The sequence below is a fragment of the Pleurodeles waltl genome, chromosome 3_1, assembly GCF_031143425.1.
Source record: "Pleurodeles waltl isolate 20211129_DDA chromosome 3_1, aPleWal1.hap1.20221129, whole genome shotgun sequence".
Taxonomy (NCBI): Eukaryota; Metazoa; Chordata; class Amphibia; order Caudata; family Salamandridae; genus Pleurodeles; species Pleurodeles waltl.
In genome coordinates, this window is record NC_090440.1 from 1,632,866,434 (window position 1) to 1,632,887,842 (window position 21,409).

The following is a 21,409-nucleotide window of genomic DNA, read 5'->3' on the forward strand; positions in this document are numbered from 1 at the left end:
CACTAAATTAGCTTCCTGTTCAATTTGAAGGTTCTGTGCCTGAAACATTCTGCCATAAACCACCTTCCACCCTGGTCTCTGATGTACCAGCAAGATCTCTGTGCTGTGGTTCTGAAGGTTCCCTGCTAATAGAAAGAAAAAAGCAGAGGCAGATCCTTTGGGATTTTTGAGACCCAAACTTAAGAATGCCCTCCCACTAGACCTGCGCTTGACTGTCAACTTTCAAGCCTTTACGAAAAAGCTTAAGACTCATCTCTTCACTTAGCATCCTCATCTCTTCATCCTGTGCCTTTGTTATTTGTTCACCCATTTCTATTTTCCCTTTTTATTATTTGTGAATTCCAGATGGTGCTAGTGCCATGATGCCTTGGGGCAACCAAATGCTTTCTAAATTAATAAGAACAGAATGCATAGCAAGGTTCGATAAGTCTCTGAGTAGGAAAGATGCAAGAGTACTGAGTTCATAGAGATTATATAACAGGGACATTGCTAGAAGCAACAAAGAGCCAGATGGGTACAATTTGTTTGGTACTGGAAATGGTAGCTAGTCTTGAAATTGACAGCTGTGCAGGGAGTTGGTGAAGTGGAAAGTCTGCAGAAGGCAAAAGGTAAATGTTTGGAAACCAAGAAGTACATATCAGTATAGAGACAAAGGAAAGTCATGTATGTATGTGTAATTTAATTTGTAATTTGAAGAAAAGAATTACATGGACAAGGTTAAAGATACAGGGTGAGGACTCCGGGTTCTGCACCACATACAGTCTCCATTTATATTCTTGACCCTGCAGTGTGTAAGAATGGTCTACAAAGGCCAAAGCCAGTTGGGTGCTAGGGATCTTACTGTCCACTCATTCAGCTCCCATAAGACATCCAAAACCCTAAGGTGCATAGTCATGCAAGAACGTCTGTTAGCATTTTAAAATGCTATTTCAGTTGAATGTAGAAGCAAGAGCTGTTTGGGTGGATCGCCTCCAGTCATTCTGTGAAAATAGCAGTGGATTTGTGTGATGCTGAGTTCAGACAATTCCTTAATGATAATGTACTTTGCAGACAAGGTTTGTTCAGATCTATTACAGTTGAGGCCAATTAACAGATATTCCTTTTAACAGATGAGTGCATTTCATTAAATTAAATGATATTTTGCATGGTATTATCATATATATTGACATTGCTGGGATCATGAGATCCCCTTCTCAGTGCAGGCTTGCTCATTTGGCAAGCAAGGGCAGGAGGTTCATCAATTCACTGAAGTTCCCTGAATACCAGTGGTTCAGGCAAAACCCAGAAAACTGCGGAATTGCACAGTCCCTGGAACGATGTCTCCCCAGGCAACACAGCAAGAACGTAAAGAGAGCTGCAGGGCTTAAGTCTCCTCGATATTGCAGGAACTCCTGATGCCTCCAACAACATTGGCACTGCCCAGCACAGTGAGTCCCAAGTGTCGCAACCCTGCCCCTTGGCATAAACCAAGCGAAAAAGGCAGCTGATGTTGCCCTTTATCCATTAGTTGTGCTCCAGGGAAGATGCAACAGCTCCACATGTTTTCAGCTGTGGTGCCAGAGTCGTTTGCGCCATACAGTGAAAGCTCGCAAAACTGACCTGACAGCTGCAGGATTAGGCTGTCTGTGTACTTGGACCCCAATGGGGTGGTGAGTGGGGCAAAGCTGAGGCAATGAGGAGGTCTTTCAACATAGCCCCACCCCAATATACATTATTCCCTCTCTGAGTTGGACTGATAGTGATGGCTGCATCTAAAGAACAGCTGTATGTGGTCCTGGATAGCTGGAGTGCACCCAGAGTGATCTCTTAAGCCATGGGACAGAGACCACAATCAGCCAGTTGCAAAGAGAATATTCCTGATACCATCCAGGAAAAATAGAAATGAGAGAGTCCTAGAGAACTACTCTCAGAACTACTTTCAGCACCTTATCCAGGGTGGAACAGGGAGAATGAACATTGAATGTACAGGACCATGTTCTCTTGGAGGAATTGACATGGGACCAGAGGTCCTTGGTGTTGTCCTTGAACAAGTTACAAGAAAAAATGGAGAGAATGGCAATCAAACTTACTGATGTTGATTGTCTGGAGACAACGGTGGCAAGAATTTCAGCAACCAAGATGGCTACTCAGTGGTGACCAGAATAGTGGCAGCGGAGTAATTTGTAACTAAGCAGAAAGACATGAAGAATTTTGAATACTGACATGATTGAGGCATCCTTGTGGGAAGAGACCCTTGGGTACGGTATACTAAGGCAAGCAACAAAATTGAAAGAGTTACAAAATATGCTTGATAGTATTCCTCTTTCCCAAAGTTAGCTATTCAGCAGCAGCAAGACAGAAATAGATACAGAACATGAGAAGGGCTTTAATTGAGGTGGGGCACAAGTTGAGTGTGCTCTACCGGCCTTGACTCTGGGTTGTAGGTGTGCAGAATAACAATAACCTGGAATCTGTCCTGAGAAATTACCAGTGGCTGAGATTAATTCATTAATCAAGCATCAACTCAAGCATTCCACCCTTCACTTTTTTCTATAGAGTGACACCCCAGGTGGGAAGGGTATGCCAAGACGTGGTCCTGTGTACACTGTGCCACTATAACCAACCTATTCCCAACTGATGAGCCCTAATAAGGATGAAACCGGTCTTGTGTTTCTTGCGTTCTAGTTCAGGAATGACCTGACTTACCACTAAGATTAATTCAAGCATTCCATCCATAAATTTTTTGTTTACTTCATGTTAAAAATGAGCTTGAAGGAAATATAGTTAAAAATAGCATCATACACATGCCAGTGAACAAATGAAATGCAAGTTAACAAAGAACACAAATTACTATCTCAGCAGTGATGTGGATAGTTGGGCAGAGAGGGTACATTGTAGAAACACAAGACAAAATTCAAAGATTTATCTCCTGATTCATGTAGCACAGAAAAAGAAATGTACATGAGTACAGCTGTGAAACAAGGAATCTTAATTCACTTAAGCACAGTTGAATCACCCCATCAAATGCATCCGTTTTAACAATCTTGCCCACTAAATGTTAAAAATAAAAAGTCATGGGTAGCCCTAGTAAAAGAGGTGGTAAGTTGTCAAACCAAACAAAAAATAGCAATAAACATCTTGTGACATAACTTATCAAAATCTGAAATTTAAGTTAAAAAAAATATAACTTATAAATGGTAACACTCAAGCAGAGGAAACAGGAATTTGGTTCCATATATTTGAGTCATATGGAGTTAAAATACCTCTTAGCAAAAATACAACTAATTGGATGATTTACAAAGAAAATGAGTTTGAAGAATTCAGACTAAATCAAACTTCCCGACACCTAAAAGTAATAACTTACTAGTGTAAGTTAAAAATGTGTTATTAAACTATTTTCTTTAATAAAAAATAAAAATAAAAAATAATGCAGCAGAGTGCAAAATGCAAAGAAATATGATTTTTTTTTAAACATAATTGCAATTTAAGATTTTGAGTTAAACAAAGCAATGGTCATTAAAATGGCAAACTAGACTGGTGCTGTTGTTGTGTATAAATAGTGAATTTTATGTTATTAATTTTATGGAGTTCCTGTGAGAGACAGATACTTAGAATGAATAGGAGAACGTTATAAGTTTTAAATTCAGTGAAGCAGTGAACCTTATTTGGAAACTCGCAGTAGAAATTAATAGGCTTACGGAAAACTTTAGCATTATTTGACACACAAATCACCATTAAGTCCTATGATATATCCTCTGTTGAAAATACACAAGAATTCATTTAATCCTCTGTCATTGCATAATCTCAGATGTACCGTCCATCTAACACCCATTGGAAATACAAAGACTATACCTTCAGGAATTGGTGGGTAAAAGATAATCAAGATATGGTTGATTTTTTTGCAGAAGGTAGAAACCATTAAGGTGGTGGAAGGAGTAACCGCTATTATGAATACAAACACAACATGCGCAGCAGTCACTAATGAAGCTGGTCTAGAAGCAGTTAAATAGCTGATTAAACAATTTGGATTAAGGGGTGTAAATCACACAGTCTGCAATACAATTATTGTACATAGAATGATGATTAGTATCTACCGTAGTCGAGAATATTGATGGTTTAATGCTCAGCCAGTCATTTAAATGTTTTATTTTAAAATTTGATGAAGACATTGCCTGCAGTGATATTATATGGCACAATAATCTAGTGGGTTGCCTTAGATTAATAAACCCAATTAGTTTGGTGTGGTTAGAATCTGTAGAGGATCACTTAACCAATTTTAAGAAACTAAATGTGAAACATGAATGTATTAAAGTCACTCATACAATTAATAAAGGAATAATACCATCTGTGACTTTTGAGTATGCTTCTCAACTTGCTCTGAATATCCAGAGGGACTTTTATTGGACAATATGACTGCACTGCATTAGAGAAGTTACATCTTCTATAAATCATTTCCTGTTCTGATTGAACTGCTTACCTGATCTATTGACATTTTACAAGCTATAAGTGGATGCCAAGGATGGTATTGCAGTGCCAATGTCTTTTAGGTCTATGTATGAACATGATGATAGTCGAGTACAAAAAGTAACTGATGCCACTGAAAACCCATGGACACAAAAGCAGTTATAGCACATGTGTAAAGGCAAACTTATTTTTGCTGTTCTCTATTATGATTTATTCTATTGCAGGAAAGAGTTGTTTTTTTTATTGAAGTTTTCACATTTATTTGAAATTATTGTTTTAGGAACCTGTCATACAAGAACGGAGCCATGACAGTTGGTTTCCTAGTAGCAGTCTACTCTGCAACATGCGGCATCTTATCAACTTTGTAAGAGTGAGGGTGCCAGAAACTGCCCCGGAAGTGAAGAGAGAGCCCCACGCAAGTACAAGTACGGAAAGCCTTGCTTCTGCACAAGTAAGATATTTACCATTTTAACCTTATGAAGTAGAATGGCATGGCATTAAGTATGGATTCATTGCTTTGAGCTTGTGGATACTTACACAAATGCAGGATTTGCAATGTGAATTAAAAAAATGCATCATAGATTGTTGATAACTTGTTTATAACATATTTAGTTTGCTGATTTATTCTTGTAATTCACTATTATTTTTATCCCCCTTCATGTTAGAACTCAAGACGTTCTACAGTTCTGCAAAGAGAGGTAGATTTGTGTGACGTGTGTATGCTTAACTACCAATAAGTCTAGCACATTGACAAGTAGGATGAAATTAACAAGACGTGAAACCCATTGTTAAGCATTTTGTCTGTGATTTGCATTCCCCTTGAACTTTCCACTTCTGTACAAACGCTACATTATGGAAAATATATGAGTGCTGTGTCCCTGCAGTTGAGTTATAGTTCCCCTGTGATATTTGCTTTTAATATTAAGTAAACATCTTAATTGATCTGTTGTTCCACATGATTGATTAAATCAGTCAGCATGTTAAAGTACGTGCATCTGATTGGCAATTCTCCTCAAATATTGAGGTACTCATTTTGCTGAATTTACTTGTTGTCATAGGACTAGTATAGTGCTATTAAATGTAATAAAATGATTGTTGCATGAATGCATGCTTAGTGCTGAGTTCTAGGTGTATAAGGACTCCTAGTTAGAATTCTGTGTCCACTGCTATCAGTTGGCTTACAGACACTACATTGCAACTTCCAAACTTCCACAACCCCTGGGCATTACTAAGCAGGTAGCCACTGGTGTTCCAATCATTTCCCCAAGCATGCAGTTTCCTCCCGAAGTCTGCGGTTTTCTTATGGAAGCCAGGCGTCCCTCCACCATGACGGCATAGGCCTGCTGTTGGAGCAAGTTTGTTCCATGTTGTACAGATAAAGAAGTTGACAACCTATTTGCACCCCTTTCCCAACTTCTTTTGTTATTTCTGTTGTTAGCACAGCAGGGTTAAAAGGCTATATTTCTGCATTTCTGTGGTTGCCAGATCAGCCATCCCTATTCAAGTCCCATTATACATAGGATTTTTAAAGTTCTCCAACACATGTTTCCAACTAGTGGCAATAACATCTGCCCATAGGGTCAGTGATCTAAAGCTTCAGAATTTGTCATCTCAGCCTCTATACCTTAATATATACCCAGACAAGCTGGTTCTTTGGACTAGAGCATCTTTCCTACCAAAGGTGGTCACTCCCTTTCATATAGGCCAGTCTACCACCTTGCCTGTCGTTTACATTCCATCTTACCCATCTAAAGAAGAGGAGAGACTCCATGCCTGGAAACAAAAGGGCATTGTCTTTTTAACTGAATCGCTCAAAAGCTTTTCGGGTGGACGATCAACTCTGTGGGGTGTGTCAAAGCCAAAAAACATAAAGCTGGGTATAGAAACAGACCATCTCACTTTGGATAGTACTCTACATCAAAATCTGCCAGGTACTGGTGAACAAGCAACCTCCTGACGTTTTACAAGCTCATCCTACCAGAGCTAAGGCTGTGACCACTGCTTTAGGTTGTGGATTACCCATCATGGATATCAGTCAGGCAGCAACGTGGGCTTCCCTGCACAGATTTATGAAGCTCTGCTGCCTCAACAGTCGGGTCCATCAAGACAGGCATTTTGTCTGTTCTGTCCTACAGTTCCTTCTAGTATAATGTGTCGTAGCCTCACCTCTGGGCTGGTTTTGTTTGGGTATTTATTCTAAGGTAAGGAATCTGTGGCTATAAGTCTGCATCAGATGAACAAGTTACTTACCTTCGGTAACACCATATCTGGTAAAAACTGTGTCTAGCAGCAGATTACTTACCGACCCACCCTTTCCCCACATTCTGTGAATGGATTTACTGTAGAGTGAAGGGTTGTTCCCCTTTGAAGTGCCATAGTTTGATACACCTGTAGTTGATGTTCTTCGTGGCTTCACGCTTCTGGTGTAGAAAGTAACGAAAAGAAACTGACGTCCGCTCTGGTGTGGCGCCTGTATAGGCATCATGCATGTCACTTCCGATGGTGCAACATGGAGCAGTACAACCCCACTTACTCGCACGCAGGGTGTAGGAAAGTGCCATTGTTGGCATGGCTACCCCACCATCTTTTGCTGGATATTGATGCCAGCTTTGATTGAAAGTGTGCTGGGGCCCTGCTAACCAGTGTTCTTTTGCAAAATCTGTACCTTTTTTTTCTACAATTGGCAAACCCATGGCTCACAGTTAAGTGCCTTTGAAAAGGTACCCATGGTACCAAGAACCCCGTGACCAGGGAAGGTCCTCAAGGGCTGTAGCATATATTATGCCACCCTGGGGGACCCCTCACCAAGCGCATGCACACTGCTTTTGCAGCTTGTGTGTGCTGGTAGGGAGAAAAAGGAAAAGCAGAGATGGCACCCCTCTAAGGGTGCCATGCCCACAAACCACTGCCTTTGGCATAGGTAAGACATCCCTCTAGCAGTCCTTACAGCCCTAAGGCAGGGTGCACTATACCACAGGTGAGGGCATAGCTGCATGAGAAATATGCCCCTACAGTGCCTAAGTCCATTCTTAGACATTGTAAGTGCAGTGTAGCCATATTGAGTATATGGTCTGGGAGTTTGTCATTACGAACTCCACAGCTCCATAATGGCTTCAATGAATACTTGGAAGTTTGGTACCAACCTTCTTAGCACAATAAACCCACACTGATACCAGTGTGGGATTTATTGACAAATGCACCCAGAAAGCATCTCAGAGATGCCCCCTGCATGTTAGCCAAACTGCTAGTGCAAGACTGACCAGTCTGTGCCAGCTTGCCACTTTCAGACAAGTTTCTGAGCATGGGGTTAGAGCCTTTGTACTTTCTGTGGTCCGAAACAAAGCCTGTCCCGGGTGGAGGTGCTTCACACATCCCCCCTGCAGGAACTGTAACACCGGGCAGTGAGCCTCAGAGGCTTAAGCATCAGCTTTCTGTGCCCAAGGGCACTCCAGCTAGTGGAGTTGCTCACCCCCCGGACAAAGCCCCACTTTTGTTGGTAAGCCGGCAGGAAAATTAGGGAAAACAGTGAGGAGTGACCACCCCAGCTAGGACCACCCCTAAAGTGTCCAGAGCTGAAGTGACCCCCACCCTGCAGAATCCTCCATCGTGGTTTGGAGGACAGGGACCAATACGGCTAGGTTTATGCCCCCTCCCCAAAGGGGGTGGGCACAAGGAGGGTGTAGCCACCCTCAGGGACAGTAGCCATTGGCTACTGCCCGGAGACCCCTGTAACGCCTCTATATCCAGGATTTGAGGGCTTCTCTGAACAAAGTCGTCAGATTCCTGGCGACTTTACAAGAAAGATGGACTGCTAAGCTGAACCCCCAGCTGAGAAGAAGGAAGACGTAAACTGACTTGGGTTTAGCCCTACTGGCCTGTCTCCTGCTTCAAAGAACCTGCAGCAAGAAGGTGAACACATCCTGTGGGACTATTGACCTCTGCCAAGCTCCAGAGGACTGCCCTGCACGCTAAAGGACCAAGGACTCCTGAGGACAGCGGCCCTGTCCAAAAAGAAACTACACCAAAGGACTACAGGACCTCCCCGGATCCGCGAATCCTGACCATTCTGCACCCGATGCCCGCGATCCATGTCCAGGTGGCCCAACTGACTAGAGAAGACCCTGTGGGGATTCCTAGCAAGTCCCCACCCTGGGTTGACCTCTCCTGCCCCTCACAACGACCCCTGCAGTGTGAATCCAGAGGACCCCCCTGACCGCGAAAACTCTGGACGGAGATATTCAACGCCTAAAGGTACAGTGCACCTGCAGCCCCTAGAGCTTGGAGAACCCGACCACCAGTGCAGCAAAGCTCAGCAGGCAACCCTCCTACCTGTCCAGCCTGTGGTTTTCCCAAACCTACCCCCTGGACCAAGCCTGCAGCATCTAAATGACTCCCGGGATACCCTCATTGAAAAGCATTGGGAGCTCAGCACTCTGTTTGCACCCTGCACCCGGCCGATCCTGTGCCGCTGAGGGTGTGTATTTGGTGCCTACTTGTGCCCCCCCAGTGCTCCTCTAAACCCCCCAGATCTGCCCTCGTGTTTCCAATGCTGGTCTATGAGGGGACCCCGGGGTTCACTCAAAGGCTGCAGGCAAGGTCCGAGGGGTGTCTCGGGCACACCACTGGTTGGACAGGGAGGAGGGGGCCGCCTGCTGAACGTGGCTGCACCAGGTGTCGGTTTCTCCAAGGCCTGGGGCTGCGGGTACAGAGGGTCCTTTGGCATCGGATATCTTCGTCCGGAGCTTTCATGGTCAGGGGGGTCCTCAGGATTCCCTCTGCAGGCATTGTCGTGGAGGGGTGGAGAGGACAAGCCTGGGTGGGCCCTTGCTCAGAATCACCTGGGGATCCTCTCTAGCTTGTTGGACCACCTGGACAAGGGCCGAGGGCGTAGGGTGCAGAGTAGTTAGGACTCAAGCATTCGGAGTGAGATGGGAGTCCTTAGTTGTTGGTTTCGTCTTGGACAAGGGCCGCTGTCCACTAGAGTTCTTGGTCCTTTTGAGTGCAGGGCAGTCCTCTGGAGCTTGCCAGAGGTCGCTGGTCCCGCTGGATGCATTGTTGTTCTTTTGCAGGTTCTTTGAAGCAGAAGACAGGCCGGTAGGGCTGGGGCCAAGTCGGTTGTCATCTTCTTTCTTCTTTGCTGGGGTTTCAGCTTAGCAGTCGTTCTTCTTGTTAGGTTGCCAGGAATCTGGTGAGATGGGTTCAGGGAGGCCCTTAAATCCTCGATTTAGGGGTTTTTTGGGGTCAAAGGGCAGTAGCCAATGGCTACTGTCCCTGAGGGTGGCTACACCCTCCTAATGCCCACTCCCTTTGGGGAAGGGGGCATAAACCTAATCCTATTGGCCCCTGTCTTCCAAACTAAGATGGAGGATTCTGCAGGGAGGGGGTCACCTCAGCTCTGGACACCTTAGGGGTGGTCCTGGCTGGGGTGGTCACTCCACCCTGTTTTCCCTAATTTTCCCACTGGACTTGCCGCCAAAAGTGAGGCTTTGTCCGGGGGGACAGGCAGCTCCACTAGCTGGAGTGCCCTGGGGCACTGTAATCCGAGGCTTGAGTCTTTGAGGCTCATTGCCAGGTGTTACAGTTCCTGCAGGGGGAGGTGTGAAGCACCTCTACGCAGGAAAGGCTTTGTTTCTGACCACAGAGTGCACAAAGGCACTCACCCCATGTGGTCAGAAACTTGTCTGAAAGTGGCAGGCTGGCACAGACCGGTCAGTCCTACACTAGCAGTTTTGCTAACATACAGGGGGCATCTCGAAGATGCCCTCTATGTGCATGTTGGCACTGTTGGCATCAGTGTGGGTTTATTGTGATGAGAGATTTGATACCAAACTTCCCAGTATTCAGTGAAGCCTTTATTGAGCTGTGGAGTGGGTAAAGAACAACACCCAGACCATATACTCAATATGGGTACACTGCACTTATAATGTCTAAGACTGTACCGAGACACTGCAGGGGCATATTGCTCATGCAGCAGTGCACCCTGCCTTAGGACTGTAAGGCCCGCTAGAGGGGTGTCTTACCTATGCCACAGGCAGTGGTTTGTGGGCAAGGCACCCTGAGATGGGTGCCATGTCGACATTTCCTTTTTCTCCCCACCAGCACACACAAGCTGCAAGGCAGTGTACATGTGCTTGGTGAGGGGAACCTTAGGGTGGCATAATACATGCTGCAGCTATTCGAGACCTTCCGTGGCCACAGGGCCCATGCTACCATGGATACCTTTTACAAGGGACTTAACTGTGTGCCAGGATTGTGCCAATTGTGGAAACAAATGTACAGTTTTTGGAAAAGAACACTGGTGCTGGGGCCTGGTTGGCAGGATCCCAGCACACTTTCAAAGTTGGCATCAATACTAGGCAAAAAGTGTGTGTGGGGGTGGTGGTATCCATGCCAACAGTGGCACTTTCCTACAAAGAGATTTTCTTGTATATTTTCCATTTTGCAAGGAACTTGTCAATCCGTAATACAGAGTTTAAATCGTGTCATGTTTGACACAGACAAATGGTTGCGACAGATCCCCACTAGTTGTGCCTGGATTTGACACACTCCAAGGCCTGCAACTTCTGTTCATAGATGAATCCAAAGTCTTTCAGAGAATGTGAAGCTGTATGTGTGAAGCACCAGAGAGTTCCATGTCAGTCCTGCTCCAAGTTGAAGTTGAAGTTGAAGTCTCCCATGGCAGATCTTCTTTACGGTAGATATCTGTGTCCAGACAGGACTCTTTCCCCTTCCAGCCACTCTCACTCTCCAGAGAAAGTGTGAGGGCATCTCTGCACCTCCAAGTGTTATTCCTGTTTGGTATAGAGCTGATTTCATCCTTGGTCCCAAATCTCTCAGACTTTGCAGCAGATCAAAGCCTTTTGAGAAGCCATGCTGCTAATTTTTGGCACACTTCCAGCTCCATCTGGAAGCCTTCGGTGCCAAGGATCCACAGGGTCCTCCAAACAATTTGCCATTTGCAGGTTTGCCATTGGCATGGTGAACGCCTGTCGTGGTGTCTGACTCCAAGCCAGCTTTAGCTCAACCTCGACTGAGGACATGTCCAGATCTTAATTTGCCGCAGCCAATACTGAACCCATCAGTCTCAGACATTATTCCACTACTGTGCAGCCGTGCAGAGACATTGCACCAGCTTTTTGGCTCAACTTTGACCAGAGCCAGTCATATGTAGATGACAGTGCTGGCAATGGGGAAGAATTTTCGTCACACTATGACAACAACAATTAGTATATGGACTTACAGGATGCCAGAGGGCTAGACAATTCACCTTATATTGGGTTGCTTTTCCCCCGTACTGGCAACAGAGGAAAGTCTACCTTTTGCCACTGTGATTAAGAGGGCTGCTGAGATCCTTTACTAACACCTCCCAACCACTACTCCTTGGCTAGACATAGGCACTCAAGTCTTCACAGAGGTGATGGCAGCGGTAGTGGAACATCTCAGATGGTCAGGGATCCCTATCTTTCTGTATCTGGGCGACTGGCTAATCAAAGCGAGTTCACCAGAGGGGGTGTTGATCCTTTTGCAGTCAACATTATCTCTACTGTTCAACCTGAGCTTTTTGATGAAAAAGCCCAAATCTCACCTGTGGCCCTCCCAACGTCTGCAGTTTGTAGGGTCGGTGCTGAACACCACCCTTTTGTGTATCTTCTTCCTCCAATAAGAATTACTATGCCAACATTCAGGGTATGATTCCATGCTTTCTGCAAGTTGCGAGAATTCCAGTCCTACTGGTGTACAGATTCCTAGGTCTGCTAGCTGCCTGCATTCGTTTAGTCATGTATAAATATTGGCACATGAGAGACCTACAGTAGTGCCTTCTCCTCCCGACTCTGCTGTAGAAGTAGCTTGATGGGGAAACAAGGCGAAGGGGACATGCAGGGTGACCTTTGCTCCCCCTCCTGCCATTGCTATGGTAGTGACTATGCCTCTGCCCTAGAATGTGGAGAGCAGAGGCCTGTGGTTTCTGGAGGAACAGGTTCTTCACATCAGCTTGTTGGAACTGCGAGTGATAAGGCTGGTGCTCAAGGCCTTCCTTTCTTCCATCCAAGGTTGGTCTTTTCAGATCTTGACAGACCATATGTTTGCCATGTGGTATGTCAGCAAACAATGTGGAGTATGGTCTCTTCACCCTTGACTGACTCACAACCAAATACCTAGCGGGGTCTCTGAATGTCAGATCCAACAGCCTCTGCTGACATTATGTTGCTGATCACAGGTGGCATCTTCCACCAGAGATAGTCCAGGACTTCTTCGCCCATTGAGGCACTCCTAAGGTGGACTTGTTCATCTCCTCAAAAAATACTCCATAACATCAGTTCTGTGCCCTCCAGTAGCCATTGAGTGGTTCCTTTTTAGGGCAGTTTGGGGAAAGGGGGATCTTTCAGCTGCATTACTTGTTTCCCTTCCCTATTCTTATTTTTGATGAAGATTCACCAAGGATGGGCCAAAGTAGTTTTCATTGCCCCAAATTGTCCAAGAAAGGTGTGGTATGTGGACCTCCTGCGCTTCTCCACGTGTCTCTCGCTATGACCTCCACTCAGGCCGAATCTTCTCTCCCAGTGGAAGGGAATAATTCTTCACCCCAGTCTCTGAGGCCTCCTCTTACATGTTCGGAGACTGAACAGAAACATCTCAGTTCCTGTCAGCTGCCACCAAAATGTGGTGAGCGGCCTTTTTTCACTACATCTCCCCTCCACCAAATCTTTTACTCAGGCAGATGGAGCAAGTTTGTTGCTTGGTATGCAAACACTTGTATGGATCCCTCCTTGCAGGCCAAGTTGACACAGGTCTTGCAGTATGGATTTAATTTTGCTCAGAGGGATTGTGAGATTGGCACTGTCGGGCTTTTTAGCTTTGTTGTCTGCATTCCTCTGACTGCTGGACCAACCATCCCTTTTCAAACCCCCCATAGCTATGCCTTTTTTTAAGGGAGTTGACAATTATGTATCCCCAAAACTTTTTGTTGTTCCACAATGGGACCTTAATTTAGTTTTGACTTTTCTTATGGCAACTCCGTTTGAGCTGCTTCATAGTTGTCCTTTGAGAATCTTTACTCTGGAGACTGTTTTTGAAGGCAATCACTTCAGCCAAATGGGTTGCATGCTCCCATTTCTCATCACCTCCTTTACCTCTTTTTTCCCCTGACAGGTTGATGTTGTAAACCGGGGCTGCTTTCCTGCCAAAGGTGGTGAGTCCATTCCATTTGTCAGTCCATCACTCCCCCCTTTCTACCCCTATAAGGGGGGGGAGCAGGTGCATTGGTTGGATCCCAGGTGTGCAGGTTGTTACTGTCTGGACCACACCAAGGACATAAAACCGGATTACCAACTCTTTGTTGGTTATTGTGGTGTCATAAAAGGAAAGGCGGTACAGGAAAGGACCGTCTCAAAATGGATCAACCTCTGCATCAGGACCTGCTATACTTTGGCCAAGAAACACCCTTCAGGAGCAATTGGGCCAATATCACCACTTCTGCCCTTGCCATAGGTATTCCCATAGCAGAAATCCACAATGCTGCGACGAAGGTGTCCCTGCACACTTTAGCCCACTCTACTACCTCAGCTCTGAAGTGCTTATAGATGAGTGGACACTTTGCCCAATCTTTTCTTCAGAAATTCCTTGTCTAACCATCCATCAACCCTCCTCCTTAGGTATTGTAATGTTATCTGTACTTTGTTCTACAGGTGATGAATTTGCAGATAAAACTATGCATCAGAAGTAAAAGTTACTCACCTGCAGTACCTGCAGATTCCTCTCCGACTCACCCACCTCCCCATTTGATGAACGTGGTATAGGGCAAAATAATTAGATTCTACTGTAACTTGTTTTGGTATTGCACTACTCTGTCAATGTTAATCTACCTCTCTCCTCGAAGGCTGGGAAATAATGGTACAAAACTGAAATCATTGTGAAGGGGCTATGGCTAGGGTAGAGTCATCGGATGCCACTTTTGGCATCAATGCGAAGCCAGCATGCCTCGACCGGCGACGCCGGAGCTTTGAAGTTTCTGAATCCAATCGGTTTGATCTGCGGGTGGGCAATCTGCAGGTAGCTTGAGTATCCACCAGAAAGATTGTTACCGCAAGTAAGTAACTTTTCTTCTTGCCTGTTCATAGTTATTGACTTTAGTTTAGGAGAATTGTGATGGTACTCTGAGCTTTTGTTTGCTTGGTTTCATTTTTCTTTCAGTTTTTCTAAGTCATGGTGTGTTGCGCTGCTGAGCTAAATTGCTCATTTTTGTAAGGCTTACCTGATTTACTGTTGGGCTTGTATTCATGCTAGTGATTTTTTTTTGTGCTACACAGCACCTCTTAAGATGTTTTGGGCTGGTTTTTATTCTGCTTTCTGAAAATAGGTTAGTAAAAGGGGAACTTTCCACATAAATCCGATCAAATTTTGATTCCCACTACCTACCTACATGTAATTAATTGTTCCTGGGTCCAGGACCTGAATTGTACTGTTTTACCGTTTGGAAATCATACATTTTGATACATCCATCCTCCAATTTGTCGTTTAGCCATTTGTAGACTTTATTATTGAGCGAGAGTCTTGCTTCAGTTGCTGAATTTTTGGGTGCATTGCATATGGCGAACTTTCGTGAGTCACACAGTCAGTGTGCAACTGTGTCATCCGCTGATGCAATTCTATTTGTTTATTAGCTTCTGGTTTTCTGTTTTTCTAGTTTTGGTTATTTAGTGCTCACTTAACATTGTGCTGAACCAATGGATTTGCTTATATAAATTCTAATGGGTGTTCGTTTGTAAGCTTTTCCAGTCTATCTCGGACAATGAATTAATATGTTTCTGCGCCCAGACTGGGATAATAGCCCCTACTGGTAGACTGAGATGGATTTATTTTTAAATTCTGCCATCAACACTATATCTCTCCCCTAATGTTAATAAAACGACATACTACTGTACACTCCTGCTGAGTGAGCTGCCGTGCCCCCTACAGACCCAAGGTAGGCTACTTTGGCCTTGCATGGGACGCTCCCTGATAACTCAGATGGACATAATCCATCACCTATGCTGGCTCAGTTGGGTTGCACAGTGTAACTTCCAAGTTGTTTCGGGCAGCTTGCCTCTATGGCCTTTCTGTTGGCTAACAGGAGTGGCCTGTGTAGAGGAGGGACTGACCCTCTACGACTAAAGCATGGTTGTCGGACCTCCTGTACTGTAACGAACAGCTAGAAACATAGAGGCTCTTGACATACCTAATGAAGAATACCACTTTACCCACGTTGATACCACAGGGCTTACTTCACCAGGTTGAGGAGGTACGATAATGTAACTATGGCGTTGACGTCATTATGAATAATACCTGTATTTCTTTGACCATATTTTGTGATGGACTGTTGGACCTTGGATTACGACTGTGTCTGGCCCTGCCTTTTCCATTAAGTGATGGCCGTGTATTGTGTTTCCCTACTTGCCTATCACTTTTCACCATTACTAGAACAACTGCTGTGCGTTATTTCCAAAAGCATTACTTTATTCTGTAAGTTCGACTGTTGGGCCTGTTCTACGGATTGAGTTTAGTTTTTATTAATCAGTACCTAATACAAACTTAAAAAGGATGTGGGCGAAGAGTACGTTGCACTGTTACCACCCAAATACGTGACCAGTTGTTTGACTGTAATGTTTGTGCGCTCACTTAAATAGTTGTTCTTTAAAAATTATTTAGATTTAGTAATGTTGAGACTTTAATACCTTAAAGGAGTATTAAGCGTTTTTATCTACACATTTCTTATTTTTAAAAAATTGACTTTGTTGTGAGATTTTTTTCTTAGTAATTTGTTTTGCAGATCATACGAATATATAACAAGGATTACTTACAGACATTTCTAAATTTGCATCTTTTCTTTACAGTACCTTTCAGGTATGCTATATGACATGTTTTTATTTCATTTGGTGAGGTTAGATTACAGTTACAGTAGAAATATGGAGATCTTACACCATTCTTTGTCCTATTTTTCAAATAAACAAACGAATGTATAATGTATTATTATCTTCTAATTCGTTGTGTGTTATAAACGGGGTGGTTGCAAAGTTCAGTTTTTTTTTTACATCAGAGCTTTTGTGATGAGACTAGCAATGAAACATGCCGGTTACGGTTTTATTTTTGTCTGTACAACAGAGGACTGGAAATCGGCGGAAAGTATTTCAAAACTCATATTAGCAATGGAGACTCTCTGTGACGTGCCGTGTTGTATATTAAATTAATCGTACAATCGTATGTTTCGGATTTCCACAACGTCATTACGTGTTAGTCAACAGCATGCAAAATGTGAGCCTGTGATGGAGGTGGACGGAAGTCAGACCTTTGTCCTTATTGAAGGAAACGCGTTCTCGCTGTGTATTGAGGGCTGGCAGATTACTGTTTGCGGCGGAAAATTCATCTGTGCTGAAAATACTGCGACTATTAATCAGATAAAGGCCCATTCCGTACTGTTTTGTGCCCTTCATAATGGTATTGATGTTTGCATTAGATTTTGCCGCAAATGTGTATTAAAGATGGATATTTATATTATGCGCTTGCTTTGGCTGCCGTTTCCTTCTACCATATGTGCTCTCGTGCCCGACTCCAGTTTGTCACCACCAATAACTCCAATAAAACTTTCAATAATTAAGCATTGCCTTTAGTTGAATAATCCACAGCCTTAATGGTCAGGGGATACAGCCACTACTCATTCAGTCCGACTCCTTTGTGTCCCACTTATTCGTTTTCGATGTATCTGTATAACCAGTTATAGCGTTTTGTACCTTTCGGATACACAAAATGTTTTCAAACTCCTGAATAATTAAACGATTATTTTTTATCTTAAAGCGTAAAATAATCTTGTTCTGAACGGTGGTTCCGGCGAAGGCCCAGCCAGGAAAGAGGCTTCTGGAGCACGAACCTTAAAACAAGGCACGAGCCCTATCGTACCCTCTGTTTGGGAAAGCCCGCCTAAGCTCCGCTTTCTCACTTGTTGCCAGGAAGGACGCCAGAAGAGGGCAGTAGTCATGACAATCGTGCAGTAGTAAATGATCTTCGTATTCAAGTACTCACAACACTATCCTAGAGTAGCTTTTGTGATGGCTCTAGAGTCATCTCATTTAAATATTGCACCCTGTATACATACTTCACAATGGTTTGGGATGACTTCACAAGATAATTGCAGGGATAACCCAGCTAAAGTCATCAGATGACTTCAGGATGACACCAGGAAGATCTTTCTTTTTGGCTTGGGGAGGGCAGCTATGGGGGTAGCTGACAGTGTTCAATCAAGCCTGTGGGTGTGTTTGAGATGGTTTTAAAGCACACATGCTAAGCCCCTGCACCTGCAGTTCTGCGGTGCAGCTTGGTAGTTGTGCCATGGGTGTTGTCACCATAGGACCTTTGTGACGGGAAGAGGAGCTAAACACTGCAGCAGTCGTGACATCTGGAGCGGGCTCCTCCCCCTGAGGCAAAAACCCAGGAAGAGCTTGTGGAGAGGAGCCAAGTTAGAAAAAAAGGGATGCAATAGAATTGAAGCAGCCAGCTAAGATTTCAGAGGTGTTTTAAGGCAAGGGTAAAGTGGGCCCTTCAAAGTCACATTGCCTCCCCAGCCCCAAGGGAACCCCCTTGCCACTTTTAGGGAGGACAGCCCTTTCAGTGAAACAGGGAACCCCATCAGGGCGGTCTTGCTTTGGCGTGGGTATCCAGTGCAGTGCAAAGAGTTAACCTTTCAGTAGCTTGGACTGGTCAAGGAACAATAGCGGCAAATGGGTTCATGAAACAAGGAGCTACATGAGGCCATCCCTGTTAAAACTCCAAATAGTGGCCAGAGCAGCAGGTTTGGCGAGTATGAGCCCTGTAACTGTTAAGAAACTAATATGATCTACACAGACGTACACCTTTTTAGAAATTCAGCTTGTTGGTTTGGACTTGCTGGTGGCTCGCAAGTAAGATGAAGAAGAGAGGGAGAATACGAGGGTCAGGTTGGAGATTAACATAGATAACTGTCTCAGTGCCTTTCAGTTCGATTATTTGTTGAAAAAATTCCCATTCACTGCACAATGTTTTAAGGGTGTTTGGAGGGTGGAAAATGGCTAAGTTATGATGAGGGTTTCAGGTTGAAGATGACGATGAGGACATTAATGGAATGGAATCACAAGGACGTCATAGATGGTGGCAACAAGGAAAGGGATCTTGAAATCCAAACAGTCCTATTGTCAAATTCCCATTTAAGGGAGGCCAGACGAATACCCAAATCCCATACAGGGAACAGAGGGCAAAAGGGCACAAGTGCTATATGATTAAAGGTGAAGGGGTTACACCTGGAAAACACCTTGTAAATTCAGGTGTTTGTGTGCAGAACCTGTGGTTGGGGACATGCCGTTAATGAGTGCAAGAGTCCCCAGGGGACAGCTGAAAAGAGGAACTCCACCTCCACCAGGAAGCAGTAGTGCAACGGTTGCACCCCTTGTCCACCCCACACCTAGTCAAGGTCAGACAAAAGGTGAGGGCATGGTAGAAATACAGGAACCAGAACAGTTAGACCCGGTCACACTGAAGAGTTAGCCATGCCACCTGTCTCATTAAAAGCACTAAGTCAATAATCAAATGGTTATCACAGAAAGGAGGAAGCCCATCAGCTCTTAATGGGTTTTCAAAGAGGTTTCACCACCTCTAATATTGAGTCTTTCATAGATTTACATGTTTGAATCGTCCCCGTCATCTAGCTGGGAGTCGCGGGACAGACCTAGTGAAGCAGTATAATGTTAACGATACTTAGAAAGGCTTTTATGTGGTAATCGAAGAACCACCTTAAAAAGCCTTTAAAAAGTCACAAAATAGGATAGCCCAGCATCTGATGTTGTTTTCATGACTGGAAAGATGCCATCTTAAAAAATTCACAATCCCGCTTCTAAGCCAACCACTCCTAAGAAGAAGATTTTCATGAGACAGTCAAAAGAACAATCTTCATCCATGCCATTGACTAAAACATTATCTGCCTCACCATTGTAGGAAAATGGGTAGGCTATATGGTCATTTTTGGGCCTTGTCGTGCATTATACTCGCATTTATCTCTTTGGGTCCAGTCAGAGTTATTTGCTCAACCCTTTGGCAGCTATGGCACAGAGCAGCAAGGCTTAGCAAAGGAACAACCTGTAAAGCATTTAACAACACCAAACAACGAAATAAGAAAGTCACCAAACAAGAAAGAGACACAACAACAGTTTATAAAACACAGTGCATACTTTTATGAATTTTTAGAGTCCTTGACAACTATGATCCGCCGGGGTGTTCCGGAGATATGAATTTTTAAAGCATTTAAAAATGTTAACATCAAACACAATCAAGCATTGGCAAGTCAAAACTTTGTAAAACATTTGTAACACTGAGTTCAGCGACTCCAATCTGGGTTGAGCGACCAAATCCACCAAGATAGGAGTCTAGTAAGTAACCATTAGACAGTTACCTGGCCACCAGAGTGTCTTAGAAGCAAGTTCCAAACTTTATAGGACAGCTGCCATTGACTTCTGTGGAGTGGTCCTGATGCTAAATGGAAGCTCCAGATGCTTTGCGGCCCTCAGGGGTAAAGTGCGGTCAAGTCCTCAGTCCACAGGTTAGTGGGGGCGACTCTGACCACGGATTTTAGGGTCCCATGAAGTCCTCTTGCCAGTGCATACCTTTCGTTCTTGCAACACAGTGACTCCAGTGCAAACTTTTGATTAGAGCTGGTGTCCTTTTAGTCCAGTGTATCAAGTTTCTGGCAGCTCTCTCTGGTCTGGCAGACTCGGGTGCGGACTTTGGCTATCTAGTATTCCTTCATTGGTGCGCCTGTCAACTGATAGCAGCAAACATCCGTGGCGGCTACCACTGTCGTTTTTGGCTCTTTCCGCTAGTGTCCCTGGAGTGGGTTCCAGAGAATCATTCACCCGGTCCTTGGAGCCTCTGCAGTAGATTGGGGACGGAAATACATTTTTCCCCAGGCCTGGCATGCAGAGCAGGGTCCAAACTCCTCTAACCCAGTGCGCATCAGGTGCAGTTGATACTGGTGCCGCAGCCTCTGTTCGTGCGAATCAAAAGGGTACAAAGTGGTTTTCTTCTTGTCCTTGGTACAAATCCAGCAAGTACTAACTTCTTGGGTGCCAGAGTTGCCCATTATATCTCAAGTAATGTGCCCTGAGGGGACAAAGCGGTTACTAGCCAATGAGCTAGTAGGTTCCATCCTACCTGGTGACACAGTTCCAGTGATGTGTGGATCTGGGTAACTGAGAATGCACTTTGCACGCCATAACCAACATGCTGAGATCTTCTTCGAGTGTGAGGACCTTATTAGCCCACTCCTGGGGGTGTGGCTACCGAAGGTAGCATCCCCTGGGAAAACTAGTTTAAAAAACGTTTTTCCCTCCTTTGGCTCTGGCCATACCCTATCTAGGTTGTGAAAAAGAGGGCTTCCTGCTCGGGGAATGTTGTCACAGTGGTCTTTCAAGGGCGTCACCACTCTTTGATGCCTGTCTTTTGGGCTAACACATTTTAGGGCTTTGATGCATAGACATGTCAGAAAATATATGTCTGTCTTAACAGCGTAGAGCTCTTGCCATAGGGCTCCACACTCTTGCCTTACTGGATACTTGCATATATAGTTAAGGGACTTAAGATGATTTTGACATTAGTGGTAATGGCAAAGTTGGGTGTGCAGTGCATGTACAGCCTCTTCAGTCTGCAAGGGCAGCTGAAAGACGTGTTTTCACTTTGTCACGCACAGGGTGGCTCAACCAGTGCTTCAGCCTTTGTGTGGCCAGCCATCCTTACATGCCCTTGGCACCTGGGTACCATATACTAGGGACTTCCAAGTAAGTCAACACATGCCAATTGGGGGTATCCAATTCAACATATACTTTTGAAAAGGGAAAGAATGCTGGCATTGAGGTCTGGACAGCAGGCCCCGGTGCACTCTCAAAGTCAGAAACCAACAGCTACTTGTCCAAAA

General features: G+C 44.5%; 1 protein-coding gene across 4 annotated transcripts in view; it reads left to right on the plus strand.

Moving 5' to 3' along the window:
- Positions 1-21,409, plus strand: part of UBR3 (ubiquitin protein ligase E3 component n-recognin 3) — a 1,605,611-nt gene that overhangs the window by 706,425 nt on the left and 877,777 nt on the right. For 2 of the 4 annotated variants that reach the window (XM_069225311.1, XM_069225312.1), the window contains exons 22-23: positions 4,724-4,894; positions 5,109-5,141. In XM_069225311.1, coding sequence (XP_069081412.1) covers positions 4,724-4,894; positions 5,109-5,141 — 204 coding nt within the window. The remainder of the gene's footprint in view (positions 1-4,723; positions 4,895-5,108; positions 5,142-21,409) is intronic. The other 2 variants (XM_069225313.1, XM_069225314.1) reach the window with 1 other exon arrangement.